This window comes from Bubalus kerabau, chromosome 13, assembly GCF_029407905.1.
Source record: "Bubalus kerabau isolate K-KA32 ecotype Philippines breed swamp buffalo chromosome 13, PCC_UOA_SB_1v2, whole genome shotgun sequence".
Classification (NCBI taxonomy): domain Eukaryota; kingdom Metazoa; phylum Chordata; class Mammalia; order Artiodactyla; family Bovidae; genus Bubalus; species Bubalus kerabau.
In genome coordinates, this window is record NC_073636.1 from 70,700,063 (window position 1) to 70,721,945 (window position 21,883).

Genomic DNA, 21,883 nt, shown 5'->3' on the forward strand with positions numbered 1-21,883 from the left:
CAAGGATTCGATAAAATATTCATTGGATAGATGGATGCACTAATGGATGCATACAACTGGGGAGATTTGGGAAAAACAGACTTGAGCAAAGATACACACAGAATTTTGACAGAAGACAATAATAATAATAATTGCAGCTAATTTGTATGTAACACCTACTACATGCAGACACAGTTCTTTAAACTTTTACATGGATTATCTCCTTTATTCCTCAAAGCAACCATTTAAGGCAGATAGTATTATTATCCTAATTTTATCAAGAAAAACAGTGAGGTTAAGATTTCCAGGGTAACACGCTAGTAAATGGAAGAGAAAGTATTTAAACCAGACACACACATAGTCACCATGACATTTTTGGGGAATGGAAGAGTGCTAAAAGACAGTCTGTGTGGCTGGATGACAGGACAGGTGAAAAGAAGCACAAAGCTGATGCAGTTGGAAAGAACCCAGGGGTACGTGAGGCTGGAGAGCTTAGACTCATTCTGCATGAAAAGGGCACAATGGCAAGACTGGGCAAGGGAGAAAGAAGACTCAAGCGACATGTGATCAGAGAAAACGCAAGGGTATAAATGATGTGAAAGATCCGACAGAAGCAGAACCAGTAAGTCTTGGCAGAAGGTGGAGATGAGGAAAGAGCCACAATTACTGGTACTTCCCACCCGGTGAGTCACTGCAAGGTGTGGGGGAAGATAGGGACAGAGACGGAAGATCCAGTGGGATGCACCCCTGGGGTCAGGCTGCTTCTCCCAACACCCTTCACCCTTTCGCACGTGGATCACTCATCAGGTGGGCAAAAACCCAGTCTTACTCTTGATTCCGTAGGCTGAAGACTGGCTTGCCTACCTATCAGCAAAGTTCTTTACGAACTTGTTTTGACCCAAACTTAGGAAATGAAACTCGGGGGGTGGGGGTGGGGATCAGGGGAGAAAGACCACTTCCTACCAGTTTCAGGACAGAAGACCCCAGTGAAAAGAGTTTTTAAAAAGATGTCCGTCCAATTTTCACTGGAATATTTATCTCATGTAACGTGGCTCTCACTAAGAAAATTACATAGCAATTTATATTCTACAAAGCACTTAAGTGTTTCCTGTCTCGTTTAACTGTAGCAACAGCGATTCTGCGAGGGAGCCAGGGCAGGCGAGCCTCATGTTCCAGATGTACAAACAGGTTTAAGAAGCACAAAGGCCCCAAAGCCAGCAGCCAAGCAGAGGCCGATGCTCAGCTCAGCTGACTCACAATCCCCTCACTGTTTACACTATATCATGTTTCCTGCCTCCTTTTTTCTTTTTAAATCCCCAGTCTCCCTTTCAACAAATGCAAAAACTTCAAATTTCTCTTAATCTTCTTGGAATTTCAAAATAATCACCAAAAGAATTGGTTACAAAACACTCCAATAACTCAGATATACCAAAAAAAAAAAAGAAAAAGAAAAATTCCTAACTCCATAGTTGATTGTCTCAACAGAAGAAGGTATGTGCTTCATTTTTTGGACACACATTTAGAGACAGTAATATAAATATAGTCACCATAATAATCACATGCTTGGAATCCCATTTAATCTTCTGTAAAATCTTAAATCCTTCCAACATTTGAAATCAATTTTATCTTTCTACGAAATATAATTTCATTTTGGAAAACTTTATCTATATATGTTTAATCTCCATTTTAAATATTCATTATATGGATGGGCTAGAAACATGTGCTTCATTGTGAAAATATCCTGCTCAAAACTAAATTAAGCTTAAGACAGAATTAAGGAATAGAACGTCCTCAAAATACTAAACCTTACTATAAGACGTGTATATATTTGCCTTCCATGTTTTCAGAAGCACATTAAATGATGACATGGAGGAGCTGTAGTGAGGCCCCTCTGAAGTCAAGCCTGGGGCACCACAGGTTTCCTAGCCAGAGGCTGGGTGTGGGGTGGGGTGGAGGGAACAACTTCTTAAACATACATGAGTAAAACAGGAACAAGTCTAGTGATACTTGCTTACCTATCGGAGAAGGTAATGGCACCCCACTCCAGTACTCTTGCCTGGAATATCCCATGGATGGAGGAGCCTGGTAGGCTGCAGTCCATGGGGTCGCTAAGAGTCAGACACGACTGGGCAACTTCACTTTCACTTTTCACTTTCATGCACTGGAGAAGGAAATGGCAACCCACTCCAGTGTTCTTGCCTGGAGAATCCCAGGGATGGGGAAGCCTGGTGGGCTTCCGTCTCTGGGGTCGCACAGAGTCGCACACGACTGAAGCAACTTAGCAGCAGCAGCAAGAAGATACGCTATCGAGAAATCTTCATAGTGATATTCTGAATATTACCTTTGACAAAAGAATCAATTTTGATTTTCAAAACTTTTTGCTGGAGCTCTTCTGATAAAGACAAGTATCAGGAAGAAAAGATTCCTTGTGAGCTTATAAATGGGACTTTCAAATAGGATATCAAGAAAATACCACCTGAATTCATCCTCTAGGAAGACTAGGTAAAATGTGTTTTCCCCATCTTCGGAATGAGTTTTAAAAAACTTACACTTGAGAGTTTTATCAAATGAAGACATTTTAACCCCCACTTTGTTACAGATGGATTTGGACCATGAATGTACTGTTTTCTCCTTTGGGTTGTAGGTTCTTCAAACATAGTAGTCAAATAATATGTAACAAAATTACCTATGTATGTACCCTTTGATCTAACAATTCCATTTATAGGAATATATTCTAAAGATACACCTCCATCAATATGAAACACATATGCATGTGGTTATTCAACATTGTTTGATAATTTCAAAATAACAAAAAACAACCTAAATGTCCAAACATAAGTGATGAATAAATGAGGATACATAGAAAGGAGAACTACGCAGCTGTAAAAACAATTAAGAAAGAATTCTATAAACCACCATGGAATGATTTCTAAGATGTATTGTTAAGAGAAAAAAGCAAAGTGCAAGAGTATACTAACATGCTACTTTTTATGAAAGAATAAAGAGAAAATAAGAAACCTTGCATATATCTACTTATTTTACAAAAAGAGACACAAAGAGGATAAACCAAATAAAGCAAGGGGTAAGTATCTTTTTATACAGATTTGCGTTTTGGAAGCATGTTACATACACAAAAAAATTTTTTTAATGAAAGATGAAAACAAGTTGAAATAAATAAATCTAGGTGTTTTTCAAATGAAAAACACAACCACACTCAACAGATGGGAAAAAAAAAATCTCACTAATTTATAAACACAGTATCTGACTATATACTTTCAGTTTTGGGGAGAAGTGAGGAAAACAGCAAACAAAAGGTGAACTCTCTTTGGTAGGCGTTTAAGGGAAGCAGTTCTGAAGCCATTTTAGCTGTGGTAATAGGATTAAACAAATTAGTAAATGTGTTGATGTTAGGAGCTGTGGTTCTCATCCAGGAAGATGTAAATATGAAATGTTGTAAGGCAAGGAAGAGATTGTGGGAGGACTCTAAACTGGAGGCCTCCGTGTGACACATGCTTTCTAAGATAAGTATATGTATTAACACATGCATATAGACGTGTACATGTGCATTATGAGTATATTGTGTGTGCATGCAGATGTGTATCCATGTGCATGCACATATATGTACACGTGTTTGTCTTGTGTATTTCCCCCTAGCTTTGACAACTGAGAAAGCCAACAAGCAAAGACGCTCCAAGCTCAATCTGCACACACAGCTCTCAGATTTTGGTTTCGAATTCCAAAGTTCCGCACAAAAATGGCTGGTTCCAAGAGAAGGAAGTTGTAATATCAGCCTGAAACATTCTGTGTCGTAAAGTAAAGGGAATGCCCAAAAAAGTGAAGGCAGCACGTGAAAAGGGCACAGGAGTCAGCTGGAAGAACTCTCCTTGGTCAAAACTGGGGCCATGTGAGCACGAAAGCAATTAAGGTCAGTAATGAATTATAAGCCATTGAAAATGGTAAGAATCCACACCAATGATAGACAGACAGACAAATAATGAATAAATGAGGGGGAAAGGAAAGCTCCTGCTTATTATACAATCCAAACAGTAAATGTAGACAGAGTGGTGGAGTTGGAAAATCATTTTGTAACCACTGCAATCAAGATAAGTATAGTCCAGAGCCATCAAGGAATGCTAAATCTGGGGGAGAACAACCTGAAAAGACACAGGATATTAGCATGATTTTAAGCGTGTCTTTCCACAGACTGTACGGAAACAATAGCAATAACTAAACAAATGGTTATGAAAATGGCATTACTCTTAAAAAGATACACTGGAGCATTTAGGGATAAAAAGGCATGATATTTGCAACTCATTCTCACAATGGTTGAAGAAAAACCATATAAATTATACACACACACATAAACGTAAAAGGTATATATACCTGTACCATTGCTGAAGTGGACATTTACTGCCCAGCACCTTTTTGCTGATAAGCAGTACTGACTCTCAAACCACGAAAGTAAGCAGAGAGTCAGGCTGGGCTACGGTGTCCTAGTCCTTTCACTGCAGGAATTGGTCCAGATATGGACACATGACCTAGCAAGGCCAACGTGGGACTCAGTTCAGTTCAGTCGCTCAGTTGTGCCAGACTCTTTGCGACCCCATGAACAGCAGCACGCTAGGCCTCCCTGTCCATCAACAACTCCTGGAGTTTACTCAAACTCATGTCCATTGAGGCAGTGATGCCATCCAACCATCTCATCCTCTGTCGTCCCCTTCTCCTGCCCTCAATCTTTCTCAGCATCAGGGTCTTTTCCAATGAGTCAGCTCTTCGCATCAGGTGGCCAAAGTATTGGAGTTCCAGCTTCAACATCAGTCCTTCCAATGAACATCCAGGACTGATCTCCCTTAGGATGGACTGGTTGGATCTCCTCGCAGTCCAAGGGTCTCTCAAGAGTCTTTCTCCAACACCACAGTTCAAAATAATCAATTCTTCGGCGCTTAGCTTTTTTTATAGTCCAACTCTCACATCCATACATGACCACTGGACAAACCATAGCCTTGACTAGATGGATCTTTGTTGGCAAAGTAATGTCTCTGCTTTTTAATATGCTGACTAGGTTGGTCATAACTTTCCTTCCAAGGAATAAGCATCTTTCATTTTCATGGCTGCAATCACCATCTGCAGTGATTTTGGAGCCCCCAAAAATAAAGTCTGCCACTGTTTCCCCATCTATTTCCCATGAAGTGATGGGACCAGATGCCATGATCTTAGTTTTCTGAATGCTGAGCCAACTTTTTCACTCTCTTCTTTCACTTTCATCACTTTCACTTTCATCAAGAGGCTCTTTAGTTCTTCTTCACTTTCTGCCATAAGGATGGTGTCATCTGCATATCTGAGGTTATGGATATTTCTCCCGGCAATCTTGATTCCAGCTTGTGCTTCCTCCAGCCCAGTGTTTCTCTTTATACTCTGCATAAAGGCTCCTTCCTTTAAAAAAAGGACTAATTTCTGGCAGGAGTGGGCAGGAAAATGAATAATCTCTTTCCTCCTAGGTCCTAGGTCTGTTAAGCTATGAGCCCAGAGATATGGGCAGGCACAGTTCAATCTGGAGAAGGAAGGCAGTCGTCAAGGATGGAGCCAACACCCAAAGAGGCTCAGGAAGGCTGGGGGACAAAGATTTCCGTGGAGTTCCTGACTAGAGCCCTGGGTTCTGACTCCCTAAACCAGGGAACCACTTGTTCCCCTTTTTCTCACGTTCATTCACGTTGGGTTTATGTCACTCACAACCAGTGTGGTTCTCATAATACAAAGGCCTAATATTCTCATCGTTTAACGACACTTGAGGCCACATCAAAGCCATCTAATTTTTATAATCCTTGCTTTTCCAGCTTTCAGAGTTAGAACAGATTACATTACGGGACAGGAAAAAAAAAATGGCAAACAAGATTGTAGAGGCTCAAAGTACCTATTTTTAGTAGTAAAACTCAACTTGAGTTTTTAACATATATCCATACGTCCACTTTAAAGAAAGCATCTATCATATATTTATGACATGCAAGAAACTTCCAACGTATAAACTGTACCATCCATGCAGGACAAGGACCAGGCATGACCAACAGCAGTTCATTAGCAGCCCTCAGCCCCAAAACGCTCTCACATCCTGTCTACTACACAGTCTCATCAGCCAAGATTTTATACATCTTGACTCTCCACAGTTTGCATTAGAAAAATAAGTACGCTTTTTTGAGGGGAATGGATCGTTTAGGGAGTCTGGAAAGGACATGTGCACACTGCTATATTTAAAATGGATAACCAAAGTGTCACTCTGCTCAGTGTTATGTGGCAGCCTGGATGGGACGTGAGTCTGGGGAGAATGCATACATCTATTCGATATTCAAGTGAAACTATCACAACATTGTTAATCAGCTATCCTGCAATACAAAATGAACAGTTAAAAAAAAGAGAAGAAAAATAAGTACCCTTTTTGCCTTCCACGTAGAAAATTATAGTATTAATCACAAGACAGACTTCCTCAAATTCTCCCAGCTCCATCTCCAGTTCCCTACCTCTAGCTTTGTTTGCTTGAATTGAGAGTTAGAAATTGAGTGCTGGATCTGAGTACTAGAAGAAAAGTCTGGGTATGCATCAGAACACTGAGATTCATGGCTATGAGTCTTGTTATTAACTTTTCCCCATGGATTCCAGGTATTGAAAAATTTTTATCTACCGGACAAACTGCATTATTTCAAAATGACTCATCTCATTTTAACATTAAACTTGGCAAAATGCTCATGAAAGTTTTAGCAGGAAACAATCAGTTACTTCCACAGTGAGTTGCCATAATCCCCAAATTCAAGACAACTGAAAACAGCACATGAGGTCAATCATTGCTTCCACAAATGTGCATGCCCCTGGGAGCCCAGCCTGGGAGCCACTGCCCCACTTGGGGAATGACTCTCCAGAATAGCTTCTATCCAGGCCTCGCCACAGGCTCGGAGCCTGTTCCAGGAAGGACAGTACTGAAATCCTGGACGTTACTCCAGGGAGCTCATTTGCATACTTAATCCAACTTTTACTTGCTACCCATATTCGTCCCATCTATACATGCAGGGCTGACTTAAGCACGGATTTTTTTCAAGATATTGGTTCAAAGAAAAACACCCCCCCAAAACTATTGGTTTTGGTGTAGATGGAGTTATCTGCAGACATGATGTGAATCGTATCTCCCTGTTCTCGGAACCTCTAATCACATCATTAGCATCATCAAAACAAAGATTATGCAAGTTTGTGACATCCTAGCTTAAAAAAAAAAAAAAGAAACAGAAACATTACAGGGACTTCCCTGGTGGTTCAGTGGTTAAGAATCTGCCTTTCAATGCAGGGGACGTGAGTTCAATCCCTGGTCCAGGAACTAGGATCCCACATGCCGTGGAGCAGCTAAGCCTGCATGCCTCGAACTAACGGAGGCCAAGTGCTCTGGAGCGTGAAGACCACAAGTAAAGAGAAAATGGGCGCCACCTTGAAGAGCCCCGCGTGCCACAACTAAGACCTGATGCTGCCAAATAAATAATTTTTTTAAAAAATTACATACTTATAAGATGACAAGGCAGAGTTAACAAACTTATTAAAAGTGATCACAGCAAATGAAAATACTTTTTTTTTAAACATAGAAGGGCTTCAAATGAAACATACAAGCCATCCCTACTTGCACCAAATCCCACTTGCCAGAAAGATCTGCTCTTGACAGATACCTCTCTCACTCCAAATACATTCTTGCCTCTAGTTCTTTATTCATCAACATTAAGCAACTGCTACCCACATCCTAAAGCTGATCAGCTTAGATCTTATATATCTCCCCTATTCCTTTCTCTGCTCAAAATTTTTGATGAATGAGTATGAGCAACCATGTTTTAAATTTTCATTCATTCTTTTTGTTTTCTGACTATGTCTTTTTCCTGATTACACATTTCTTGTTTTGCAGACATGGTATTGATCATCTTGGATATGAGGACACTAATTTGAAATCTTTATGGCTTCTTTGCCTTGAACTGTTTTTTCTGAGGACAGCTGTCCTGGTCAGTCAGTCCTCTTCTTCCTGCTGCTCTACTGCTTCTCCTCATGGTCTGCGGATCCCTGGCGGCCGATTAATATTTAGTGTGAAGGAGGCTGATAACACAGGGGCTGGTGAGGCTCCCTGCTGCCAAGTTAAGTCACTTGCTCCAGCAAGCCTCACCCCGGAATGGGAGGCCTGACCTGGGACTCTGCATACACAAGGGGCTGCCCCTCTCTCCCCCTTTAAGGGTTTGGGCAGGGAAAGGCAAAGAAGCCTGTGCCCGCTTCTTGTGGATGTCAGCCTGCCCAACTGGAGCCTAGACCCTCTTCCAGAACAAGCTGCTCAGCATCTTTAGAATAACTGTCTGACTTCAGCCTGGAGCTGCCAGATCATGCAGCCGCTCTGCAGACGGTCCCCGACCTGCCACCTCCAGCCCCGGCCCCTCTCCAGGGCTGCCGGGGCCACCATCAGGGGGAAGTACTTCCGCCTCTGCTGCAGACACGGTTCCTGCATGTGCTCTGAGCGGGGACGTCCTCCACAGCATTCACCCATCAATACTTGACCAGGGGCCCCCCACATCTGGAACTTCGTAACACCTCCCATCTTTGAAGAATTTATTCCCTTCTGTTCTTCCTGTCATTTCATTAAGTGAAAATCTGGTGAAGAAGGGAAAATAACAGCATGCTTGATCTACCATTTTAAAACTAGAAACCCCCCAAACATCACATTGCTGTAAGTCTTTTCTATTAATTCCTTTAATAACTGGCTCAATTGCTTTAATAACACAGTACTCTTTCAAGGGACTCCCTAGATCAGAACTGAAACACTTTTTTTTTTGGGCTTGTGGGATCTCAGTTCCCTCACTGGGGACTGAACTGAGGCCATGGAAGTGAAAGCACAGAATTCTAACCACCATGCCACCAGGGAACTCCCTGAAATACTCTTAATTCTCTAAATCCTTTCAGCTATTCTGTATATTAGGTTCTTTCACTTGTTTATATTTTTGCCTGTTTTGGGAACACCTGCCAGGCTGTTTCTCTAACTTGTGAAAGTCCCTCGATGGCAAGGCTCAGAGATACCTCTGAGGCATCTTCCTTCCTCCACTGTCCCATTCCCAACAGAAGTGCTCATTAACTAAGCAAGGTACGCAGGAGGTAATACATACATACTGGATAAATAAAGGAGCAGGTATTCATCTAGCATTACTGTTTAGAAACTGTTTCCTTATGGACCGAGTAAAGGTTTCCTATACCCCAGACCCTAATTCAGAAAGCTCTGAGGGGACTTCTCTGGTGGTCCAGTGGTTAAGAATCCACCTGTCATTGCAGGGGCAACAGGTTCGATCCCTGGTCCAGGAACTAAGATGTCATGAGCTGTGGAGCCACGAAGCCCACGCCCCACAACATCTGAGCCCACGTGCTTCAACTAGTAGGCCCACACCCCCTGGAGCCCACGCTCTGCAGCAAGAGAAGCCACTGCAGTGAGAAGCCCATGCACTGCAGCTGGAGAGCAGGCCCTGCTTGTCACAACTAGAGAAAGCCCGTGCGCAGAAACGAAGACCCAGTGCAGCCCAATTAATTAATTTTAAAAATTATATATAAAAAGAAAATCCTAAGAATTACAGAATAAGAACTCCAGGAGCTCTTACAAATATAGGAACAGAGATTTAGTCCAAAGCTTCAGAGGTGGGTCTCTGACATTATCATTTAGTTTTCTTCCCTACTTAACAGAAAGCCCAGTAGCTTCTAAGCAGAGGTTCTCTACTCAGAACTCATTTATGTCTTTATATTTGCTTCTTTCTCCTAATAAAATGATCAGAATGTTAAAACAAGTCTCCCAACAGAAAGAATCCTGTCAATGGACTCTCATGAACCTAAGTTCAGCCTCCATAAAGATCTGCACTCTAAACAAAGACAGGTGATTCACCTTCGAGCAGTGAGGCAGAGCTGACCTGGTTGAATTTTATTACCCCTCCTGCTTCATAGTTCTTAGCTGACTCACAGCTCAAACAGTTACATAAGCAAAAGGTTTGGGGCTTACCTTTTTTGAAGCGAGCATCAAAGAAAAAAAATCAGAAAACATAACATCTTTCTCCTAGGATGTTATCAAATTTATTGGATTTGGGATAAAAATCTGCTGTGGGTTGACAGATCCAAACAAATGGGGGTAAAAAGCTGAGCACAGAAATTGGGGCTAATCAGAGTATTCATTTCTTTTCATTTTGGCTTTTTCATTCCTAGCAGATATCACATAACCCTTCACTTACGCCAGCACACGGATTCATTTCTTGACTTTTGAGAGACAATATAAACCAGCCCCAGCTCTGACATATGTGGAAATTCCAAAACGTATATGCTCTGCCCTCAACCAGCAACATGGACACCGACACTCAAGACCCTGGCTTACAAATGCAACCTCCCTCTCTGTCAAAGCGCTTGGCTCCTGGTTTGCAAGAGTAACTCAAAGAGCCATAAAGCTACCCCTCAGATTTTCCCTGGATATTGAGCAGGGCCCGATGGCTTCGTACACACTGGAACCGCTCGTCTTTCCTGCTCACCAAGCCGCGCTTTAATGCCATGAATCTGACTTTTACTCAAGGCCGTTTTCAAGAAAGAAAGACAAAATTCATAGGCACTCAGAAGCGTTTGGAGAAGGCAATGGCACCCCACTCCAGTACTCTTGCCTGGAAAATCCCATGGATGGAGGAGCCTGGTGGGCCGCAGTCCATGGGGTCACTAAGGGTCGGACAAGACTCAACAACTTCACTTTCACTTTTCACTTTCCTGCATTGGAGAAGGCAATGGCAACCCACTCCAGTGTTCTTGCCTGGAGAATCCCAGGGACGGGGGAACCTGGTGGGCTGCCGTCTATGGGGTCGCACAGAGTCGGACACGACTGAAGCAACTTAGCAGCAGCAGAAGCAGAAGTGTTTGACGCAAAAAAACCACTGAGGACAGTATCCATTACATCACGTGATGCTGCCCAGGGAGAAATTTCTTTCTCAACTGGTAAAAATCTGACCTGCCTGACGAGCTGGCCTGGTGCTTTTCTAATCTCAAAGCATTTTCCCAAAGCCCTTATCAACATTACCTGACCCCGCAAACCTGCCTACCCCTAGGTCCCACGCTGCAGCTGTCGGGGCCATGGTGTCCATGTATGCACAGGTTTGTGTGTGTGTTTCTAAGAGTATTAGTTATCTCTGGGTGTCTGTGTCTCTGGGTGTCTTCTGTGAGAATGCCAGTGGCCCCATTCTCCTTAGGAAAGGTACTATAATTTTAAGAAAAGCAAACTGTACTGGTGAAATTTAAATTTCAGAGTCAGGGAAATGACAGAGAACCTAAATCAGCTTCCTGGAGGAGCTTTCCTGCTTAAGTTTTATATAATAAAGGAGTGAACTGGGCTCACGCTCCAGGGTAACTTGCAGGTAAAGGGAGAGGGTAGTTTTTGTTTTTTAAAGGCTCCTGCTACCTGAGTTGTTTTTATCCCCTAAGTAATAAGTGAATATTAGTCACTATTAATTATCATCCTTGAAAAGGAAAATTCACTAGACCCTATCATCTGTTAAGGAGAGAAACTGTGTTCAATTAGCTGCTGCCTCAAATGCAAAGAGAAACAGAACAGGAAAAGGTTGGGGTCATCTTTGTCCCTGAGAGGATCCTATCGAGTGTGCGAACTGAAATTCTGTAGGAGAGGGGCTGTCTCCTACAGATATAAACCAGTTTCTCTGACACTAGGCTCTCCCCACTTTTATCCATTGCCATCTTCCCTAGCAAGGCGAAAAGAGGTGCAAAGCTACAGAGAACAAAGTGGATTTTGTGGTCAGGGGAGCCTGGTGCCAAATCCTGACAGTGCTGCCCATTAGTTTGGCATCTTGGACAAGTTACCTTGAAGTTTTCATTCCTAAAATAATAAAATTTATGGGATTAAAATATTTAATCACAACTACCTACTGTTATTTAACAATGGGAATGACTGTACAGTAACTTGTATGGCTCCTGTTTTTGGGAGAAGAGCTCTAACCATTTGTTCTAAGAACACAATTTTATTATATATATATTTAATACTTTAAAATAATACATAAACTACACAAACACACACATACCCCCTTCTACGTGTCCAACAACCTGACAAACCTCCCTGCTGACAACCTCGGCTGCACGTCAAGGCTGTGTACTGCACCCTGCTTATTTAACTTCTATGCAGAGCGCATCATGAGAAATGCTGGGCTGGGTGAAGCACAAGCTGGAATCTAGACTGGTGAGAGAGGTATCAATAACCTCAGATATGCAGATGACAACACCCTTACGGCAGAAAGCGAAGAGGAACTAAAGAGCCTCTTGATGGAAGTGAAAGAGGAGTGAAAAAGTTGGCTTAAAACTCAACATTCAGAAAACTAATTCATGGCATCTGGTCCCATCACTACATGGCAAATAGATGGGGAAACAGTGACAGACTTTATTTTTGGGAGCTCCAAAATCACTGCAGATGGTGACTGCAGCCATGAAATTAAAAGATGCTTATTCCTTGGAAGAAAAGTTATGACCAACATAGACAGCATATTAAAAAGCAGAGACATTACCTTGCCAACAAAGGTCCGTCTAGTCAAAGCTATGATTTTTCCAGTAGTCATGTATGGATGTGAGAATTGGACTATGAAGAAAGCTGAGAGCTGAAGAATTGATTATTTTGAACTGTGGTGTTGGAGAAGACTCTTGAGGGTCCCTTGGACTGCAAGGAGATCCAACCAGTCCATCCTAAAGGAAATCAGTCCTGAATATTCATTGGAAGGACTGACGCTGAAGCTGAAATTCCAATGCCTTGGCCATCTGATGCAAAGAACATTGGAAAAGACCCTCATGCTGGGAAAGATTGAGGGCAGGAGAAGAAGGGGATGACAGAGGATGAGATGGTTAGATGGCATCACTGCCTCAATGGACATGAGTTTGAGTAAACTCTGGGAGTTGGTGATGGACAGGGAGGCCTAGTGTGCTGAGGTATATGGGGTCACAAAGAGTCAGACAGGACTAAGCAACTGAACTGAACTGACAACCTCGGGGACACAGAAGACACAAAGCATGGTGGTCCTGACCTTGGGCACTTCACTTCTATTGAGGAGACAAATACATACATGAAAAGCCCGCGTTATGACTAAGAGACAGCCTACAGCAGAGGTTAGTGTACAGGACTGGGAGTCAGGACGTCTGAGTCTATGACACACCCTTGCAAACAAGTCACTTCTCTGTGGGTCTCTGTTTCCCTGGTCGCAATGCGGCAGGGCTGCACTAGATGTCTTTTATTCAAGGTCCAAAACTCTTGATTTGTGATGCCAGTGAGGCCCCGAGAGCTGTGGGATGGGATGCTCTAGCACCAGGTGTGGGTGTTCTGTGCAGGAACTGGGTGGGATGTGAGCTCAGAGCTGAAGAATGGGAAGGACTTTGGGATACTGAGAGGGGGACCAAGGGCATAATGTTGAAGAGTGATCCCGAGGCGGAAGGAACCAAGTACCTCATTTAAGGCCTGAGGAGGACTTCCCTGGTGGTCCCGTGGTTAAGAATCCACCCGCCAATGCAGGGGACACAGGTTCCATCCCTGGCCCGAGAAAACTCCACATGCCTCAGTGTCGAGGCCCGCGCACCACAACTACCGAGCTGGTGCGCTGCAGTCCTGCAGCCACTGAAGCCACTGCAATGAGAAGCCCCAAACGCAACAAAGGGTGGCCCACTCGCCAAAAGCCGAGAAAGCCCGCGCGCAGTGATGAAGATCCAGCGCAGTCAGAAATAAATAAAATTTAAAAAATTTCATAAAGGCCTAATGAAGTCAATCTAGCTGGAAAGGTCTGTTGTCAGAGACCAGCCGGCAAGGAGAGGTCAGACCTCAAAGGGTTTGTGGAACAGAAAAAGGAGCCTGATTCTGTGCTGGAGGCAGAGGGAACAATCAGAAGTGTCTGAGTAGGTGTAACTGTTAGAGGGAATCCCACTTCCCTGTCCCCATGTCTTCAGGCTTCCCTGTTCCCGAGGAGGGCACGATACTGGAAACATACTTTATCCCTTCTATAATTCCTCTCACTTGCCTGACCTTCTCTGATGGGGACCTACGGGACTGGAGAGACTGAGAGGAGGAATAAAGCATCCACGGCCCAGGGGCCTCCCTCTGCAGGGCCGTGCCTGCAGTGCTGGTGGGTGAACTCGACCGAGGGCGTAACAGGAAGCCCGATTCTGGCCGCAAGCCATGCAAGTGTTTCAAGTCGGCCCATCAGTCGTAGAGCTGCTAACTCCACCTCCATCTCTGTGGACCGGTTCCCAGATGATCTGGAATGGAGAGAGGGAAGAGGGGGCTTGACTGACCACCACCACCAGCTACAAACATAAAAAATGAGGTAACAGCGGGGCTTCAGAAAGATGAGCTAGGCGGCAGCTGGCAAGATGGACTGAAGGAAGAAAAGACCGGAAGCCCTTAAATCAGCTGCGAAGCTCCTCCAACAATCCAAACGTCCCTTGAATCATCTGTAACTGAGGAGTGCGATCCAGGGGCTAATCAATAAAGGCTCAAATCAAAACATGTACTTAAGCCAATCTGCCAGAGTAAATCAAAGAACACAAAACATATGACTTAATTATCCACATTTTTTTTTAATCAATTAATGTCCTTTCAGAACTAGAGCTGCCTCTGCTGACTAGTGGAGTCGTGAGTTAAAGGAGCCGAAGCAGCTTTATAAATATAAAAAAGACAGAAAGGCTCAACAGTCCCGAACCGGACCTGGGCTGCATGGAGGAGTTCCGTGATATCCGCTGGTCAATCTTCCACTGCTCCCGTACCAAGGGAGGTGGAAAGCCTTGTGGATCTTATGTACATTTCTAAAGGGATAACCAGCCCAACTTGTCAGCATTTTCTCAGAAGGTGTCTCCTGGATTTCTAAACCTCAAGAGCATCTGCTGTTTTCTCAGTTAGCAAACTCACAAGCACTTATCCAACTCATGTATATTTTATATAGCCTCATTAGATAAAAATCAATTCCCTTAACATTGCTATGCATACATCTGACACCCAACCTTGCTTTGTCTTCCCTGATGGTTCAGTGGTAAACAATCCTCCAGCAACGTAGGAGATGCAGGTTTGATCCCTGGGTCGGGAAGATTCCCCGGAGGAGGAAATGGCAACCCACTCCAGTATTCTGGCCTAGGAAATCCCACGGACAGAAGAGCCTGGCAGACTTATGGTTCAAAGAGTCCCAAAGAGTCGGACATGACTTAGCACACAACTTGCTTTGTGAAATGCCTCCCCCTCATTGCCCCAAATGGAATCTATGACAATGTCTATATACTTGTCACCTTGTCTCACAAAAAGTAAACATGAATTCCTTTAAGAAGAAGTTGATAAAATTACAAGCACCAGAGACCAGTGACTAAAGTGAGCCCGATACCTCTGACTTTCTATTACCTTCTAAACACAAACCAAACTCCTTATTAGAGCTCTCAGACCCTCCCCCTGATGGCCTTAATTCTAAAACATCACCCTGGAGGATTCTTTGCTGCTTCCTCTAATAACCAAACTCAGTCACACCACTAACTCATGTCTGAGTCTCCCTCTTCACAAGTAGCTACCCTGCAGAACCATTTCAGCTTCTCCAAAATAATTTGGAAGTTACTGGCAGAAGATAGAAACTCAACTTGGACACCCACCCCCACAAGCCACTCCACCCACATCAGAGATGAGCCTGTGTGCACTAGGTTCACTGAGAAAGTGGCTCAGTGGACTTCTGAGGTGGCTCAGTGGTAAAAAATCCACCTGCCGATGCAGGAGACTCGGGTTTGATCCCAGGATTGGGAAGATTCCTTGGAGGAGGAAATGGCAACCCATTCTAGTATTCTTGCCTGGGAAATCCCATGGACAGAGGAACATGACAGGCCGCAGTCCACGAGGTCGCAAAGGGTCAGACATAACTGTGCACACACACAAGTTGCTCGTTAGTCAGACTCCTGATTTTACTGACTTCTCTTGACCTTCTGAGGAGGTTAGTTTATGTCCATTTGCTGTGAACTACATTCCTGGGATCCCACCCAAGCCTCTGTGATAAACAAAAGGTAAAATCCCCTGCCAGGCAGAAGAGAGTGCATATTATAAGGCAGCTTTAACTTGGATTAGACAATTACCCATCTGGTCCCAACAGACTGTCCTTCTGAAAATGAACCGAACCATAAAATAAATTCTGAGTTGTGGTACAAGGCATTCTAAAATGCTTTCTCTCTTTAAAACTAATGTCCTCTCTGCCTGACCCTGTACAGGACTGATGCCCCCATTAGCTTACATCCTGTTAGCAACTGAATCAATTTCTGCACCTTTAATGGGTGCTCCCCATCTATACTCTGCCTCAGCATTTAGAACTTAAATTCCCCTTAAATATAGAGGAGTTTTGTATGACCTCAGAAAGTTTAAATATTTTCCACCAAGAATTTAGAAAGAGAACAAAAGACATCACATTTGCATGCACGTGTGCTCAGTCGCTCAATCGTGTCCGACTCTTTGTGACTCCAGGGACTGCAGCCCACCAGGCTCCTCTGTCCATGGGATTCTCCAGGCAAGAATGCTGGAATGGGTTGCCATGCCCTCCTCTAGGAGATCTTCCTGACCCAGGAATCAAAGTCATGTCTCCTGCACTGCAGGAGGATTCTTTACCCAGTGAGCCCCCTGGGAAGCACACTTTTGTACAGCGATGACAAATATTTAGCTCCCTGAATAAAGAGTATGTTTGGATCCTGACAGGATCTCTAGCCAGGGCCCCCTGCGGTCACCTCCAGCAGCCATTGTGTCCCCACGCCCTCTTTTCTCTAGACGGGTCTCTACATGGGTCACTGTGGTCTGTCTCCTCTGGTCTCCCTGACTCACCATTTTCGGAGCACCTGCTGACATGTCAGGCACAGCGTTAGATGCCAAATGAGAGACACGGACCAGGGAGGCGCCAGCACTAGACGGCTCGCAGCTAGGGGGTCTAGGCAGTCCTCTGTCTAGAGCTCTGCACACACCCCTGGCTCTCCCAGACCCCCAGCACCGACCCTGGGTCTGTGCACGCCTCACCCCTGACAGCTGCCCCTCTGCTGTCTACATGGCTGCTGCTCCCCGAATCACTGCCCACCCCATACACATCTGTGACGTCCCTTCCCCAACACCCTGCATGTGCTCACATACTTTAATTCTTCTTAATCCAAAAGGAATGGCAAGAAATGGCAGGCACAGTATTAATTAAGGCTATCTTTCTCTCCTCAGGAGGTGAGGAGGTGGGTTTACTTTGGTTCAAAGTGGGGAAGCTCTGTCCAGGGGCTAGAGCCTGGCCATGGCCAGCTGAGCCATGGACACAGAGCCCAGGGCCGGGGGCGGGAAGAAGGGGACGCACCTGGCCTTCCTGGACTTCGTCCTGGCTGCAGCGTCGGGGCCGCCCCTCTTCTCTTTGGCCTCCCTGGGGCCTGAGGCCTCGCGCGGCTTCCGCGTCTTCTTGGCACCGTCCTTCTGCTTGGGCTCCCTGGGCTCCTTGGCCTTCCTGGGCTCCTTGGCCTTCCTGGGCTCCTTCAGCTCTCTGGGCTCGCGCTTCCTCTTTGGCTTAGGCTCCCTGTCCTTGCTTCCCTTTGCTGCCCCTTCGTGCTCCCCTGGATCCTTTTTCTTGCGTTTCTTCTTCACGCCCGTGCCTCCTCCGCCACTGTCCTCCATACCGTTATGGGACGCCGTTTTCCTGGGGAAAAGGGGCCCGGCCTCCTCTTCAACGTCGTACAGCTCCTTCGGGGCTGGACAGTGACTGGCAACATCTTCGATTTTCTCCTCCTGGTCAGTGCTGTGGTCAAATGGGGAGGGGGATGTGTAGTCAAAATTGACAGAGGCATCAGACATTGGGGAGTGATTCGGAACTTTTAGACTTGACAACTGCAAGAGAGAGAGAGAGAGAGAGACAAGCATGTTATTCTTCCGATGCAAGCTTCACACAAACAGTGACGTCAACTGTGAATGCATGGATCTGTTCGGCATCTCCTGAGTGCCTAAAACGTGGCAGTTCCTCCTCTGCTTGGCCACGGGTGTAGAGCGGCAAACAGGATGCTTTATTGAAAACATTTGCCTCTGCTTGTGTGGAGCAAGGTCCTGGTGGACCAAGCTGGTGTTAGTATATTATGTAGGAAATGTGTATGCAAAGATCTGAAGGCTTTCCATGTTTTACAGAAATCTGAAACACCTTTTTCAGCTCCAAGTCTAGAACCGGCAACAATGGTCTCCAACAAAATACCTATAGATGCCACTGTGCTTATTCGCTCAGTTGTGTCTGACTCTTTGTGACCCTATGGACTGAAACCCGCCAGGCTCCTCTATCCATGGAGATTCTCCAGGCCAGAATACTGGAGTGGGTTGCCATGCCCTCCTCCAGGGGATCTTCCCAACCCAGGGATCAAACCCAGGTCTCCCACACTGCAGGCAGATTCTTTACCGTCTGAGCCACCAGGGAAGCCATAGAAGCCACTAGCGGACGCAAATCCTGGGCACACTGCTCCAACCCAGAGTGGCATTTATCATGCTAATACACAAAGTTACTGGCCACGTGTGCTCCTGCATAAAGCTGATGTCAGCAGGGTGATAAGGATATAGGGTCAAGCTCAATGTGTGAGATTTATTTCCCCCAGTCTTCGCTCTCACGTATCATCAAGCAGCATCAACATTCAGCTGGTCTGATTTTCGAACAAGAACATCTGGTCACTCAAAACTGCACCTTTTCTTTTTAACTAAAAACAGTGTTCTGTATGATCATCTAACCTTGTCACCAGACTCAGCACCAGATAACCTGTGAAAGTCGCACAGTCACGTCCAACTCTTTGTGACCCCATGGACTATACAGTCCATGTAATTCTCCAGGCCAGAATACTGGAGTTAGTAACCTTTCCCTTCTCCAGACAATCTTCCCAATGCAGGGATCGAACCCAGGTCTCCGGCACTGCAGGCGGATTCTTTACCAGCTGAGCCACAAGGGAGTAGCCTATCCCTTCTCCAGGGGATCTTCCAGACCCAGGAATCAAACCCAGGTCTCCCGCATTGCAGGCAGATTCTGACCCACCAGGGAAGCCCGCCAAAGATAACCTTTGGCCACTCACAAAAAAGCCAATAACTGTACAGGAGCATGCTTTACTGTAACAGATGCCTTTAGAAAGTAAGTGTCACAGGTGCTGAAGGCAGCCCTAAAAAGGACATTTCAAAGCTGATTTGCTGCTGCTGCTGCTAAGTTGCATCAGTCGTGTCCGACTCTGTGCGACCCCATAGATGGTAGCCCATCAGGCTCTGCCATCCCTGGGATTCTCCAGGCAAGAACACTGGAGTGGGTTGCCATTGCCTTCTCCATTGTGTGAAAGTGAAAGTGAAACTGAAGTCGTTCAGTTGCATCCGACTCGGAGCGACCCCATGGACTGCAGCCTACCAGGCTCCTCCATCCATAGGATTTTCCAGGCAAGAGTACTGGAGTGGCTTGCCATTGCCTTCTCCGAAAGCTGATTTGGAGCACTGCCAAATAAACGTGCAGCCTCCTAACACCTAACACCACTTTTAAGGAAACATCCCTTTGGAAGCAGAAGTTATGTCTCATATTTTCAGGTGTGGTGTCACAGAGAACATCTGTCATTTCATAACCACGCTAAGGTTGCCAGTAATCTGACAATAACATGGGTGCTAGTTTCAGGAAATAAAGAAGTAACTTACGGAGGACCTGGAAGAGACAAGCAGGCTTTCTAGGATGGTTACAGTCACCATTGGATGATGGCTTAGCATCGGCCGCATTTGTGAGCCGCCTGCTCTCTTAACAGGAGGCCTGGCCTGTGCTGAAGGGTGTAGACACTTGCCAGGTGGTGCGGTTTCCCTCTGGCCTTCTGGTCACCCCGTCTCTGCTCAGACTTCCTGGCCCACCCTGGGAGTGACGGGGTGCAAAGCCCAGCTGCTTATTTCCCTTTCGTTCTTCCCAGCTCCCTTTCTTAGCTTGATATTCCCAAACACAACACTGAGAATCCCAGGAGATGATGATGAAAGCAAAGGAGGATTCATCTGGATTTTTATCATAAACACAGTTCAGGGTCATAAACAAGCCTAAATCCAGAGGGAACTGGTCATTCTGGCAGGACTCACTACTTGGGGGGTGAGGCTGGGGGGACAATTCAGTGTGACTACCTCACTGCTGATTCAGTACTTAAGATGGTTTAGGAAAAAGAAGAGCTAAGTAAACTTCAAAGAAATTTAAATCAATCAACTGTAAGAAAGTGATTTAGATGGTAAATTTTATGTGTTTTCCACCACAATAAAAAGACAAAAAAAAAAGTAGGGAGGGAGGAAGAAAGAGAAGAAAAGGGAGAAAGAGAAAGAAAGAAAAGACAGCAAGAAACTCAACAGTAGGGTAACACACCCAGTTAAGGCTGGGATCCTGTGAGCACCTTACCATCCCTGGGATGTTACTATATTCTGTGCCTGGGACACTCAGCCTTCGGGGAACAAGCTTTTGCTTAGCACGCAAGGGTGGACACACTGAAAAAGGCAGAGACACACAGGTGTTTATTCAAAGAGACTTTAAAAGACAACACGCTGAAGACCTAATTCTACCAAGGCAGTTCTCTGAAGCTCAAAGTGAGACCCTCTCCTCAGTTCATACCTCATGTTAAGGTCTCTCTTTCGGGGGCTCTTCAGCAAGCTGAGCAGGTAGCTCAGGCAGGTGTGGTGGTACCTAGGTATTTAATCATTAGGCAGTAACAGTAACAGCAGCCAGAACTACTGAACACACATCAAATGGAGATACTCAGAACTACGCAAAGCATGTTTCATGACATCGCCAATCTTTTTCAACAACCCTGCAGGCTTATTAGCACAATGATGTCTATTTTGTATAAGGGGAAAGGGAGGATTACTAATTGATGCTAAGTATTGTGCCCAAGGCCATATAACTAATGACCAAATGAGCCTGGATTGGAACTCTCTAGCCAAAAGCTAATGTTAGTTTCATTGAGCATCTGATGACACCCCAGGGAAGCAGACCACCAGACAAGCATTAATTACACTTGGTCAGAAACCCTAAATGTGACGGTGTACTCAATTGCTTTGGGAGAAGATCAGGTTCTTTATAAAACTAAAACATACTTACCTGATGTCCTAGCAATCCCATTCCCAGGAATCCTACAGTTGTCTAGTCCACCTCTCACTTTACAGATAAAATAATCTGTCTTGAGATTTAGAGTTGTTGTTTAGTTGCTAAGTCTGTGTCCGACTCTTTTGTGACCCCATGGACTATAGCCCTCCAGACTCCTTTGTCCATGGGATTTCAAAGGCAAGAATACTGGAGTGGGTTGCCATTTCCTCCTCCAGGAGATCTTCCCAACCCAAGAACTGAACCTGTGTCTCCTGCACTGGCAGGCGAATTCTTACTAATTCTTTCCAAGCTACCAGAGAGAAAAGGCAGTTTGTCAAGATATATTCCTAGGAAGTGGCACAGCTGGGACATCCTGGAGGGAGAAGGGAAACCCAAGCAAGACATGAGCACAATCAACCAGTGTTTAAAAGGCGGAAGTATCCCAAAAGGCAGGTATTAGTAAGCAAAAATATAAAATTTTAATCTTGCAAGTCAATAATTCCTCAGAAAAAAAATTTTTTTTTTCAAGAGACCTTGTTGGGAGCTTGGAAAAGATATCTGCTGGGGATTAAAAATACAAGACAAAAAATATTTCTTCCATGTATCTCAAGGTCAGCTGGGGGGTGGGGAGGGGAGGGAGGCAAAAGAGTATAAATGGAAGTCTCTGTTTCAGCTTCCACCAAGAAGGGCACTAAATTACCCCTTTTGAAAATGGCCTTAAAAGGGACAGACGGCAGATGACCGACCACAGGAACAGTATCGTTTTATATTACACTGAC

General features: G+C 44.8%; 1 protein-coding gene across 3 annotated transcripts in view; it reads right to left on the reverse strand.

The window, feature by feature from the left end:
- CHD6 (chromodomain helicase DNA binding protein 6) overlaps nt 1–21,883 on the reverse strand; it is a 199,757-nt gene that overhangs the window by 113,184 nt on the left and 64,690 nt on the right. For all 3 annotated transcript variants that reach the window (XM_055545058.1, XM_055545057.1, XM_055545056.1), the window contains exon 3: nt 17,367–17,887. In XM_055545058.1, the coding sequence (XP_055401033.1) occupies nt 17,367–17,887 (521 nt within the window). The remainder of the gene's footprint in view (nt 1–17,366; nt 17,888–21,883) is intronic.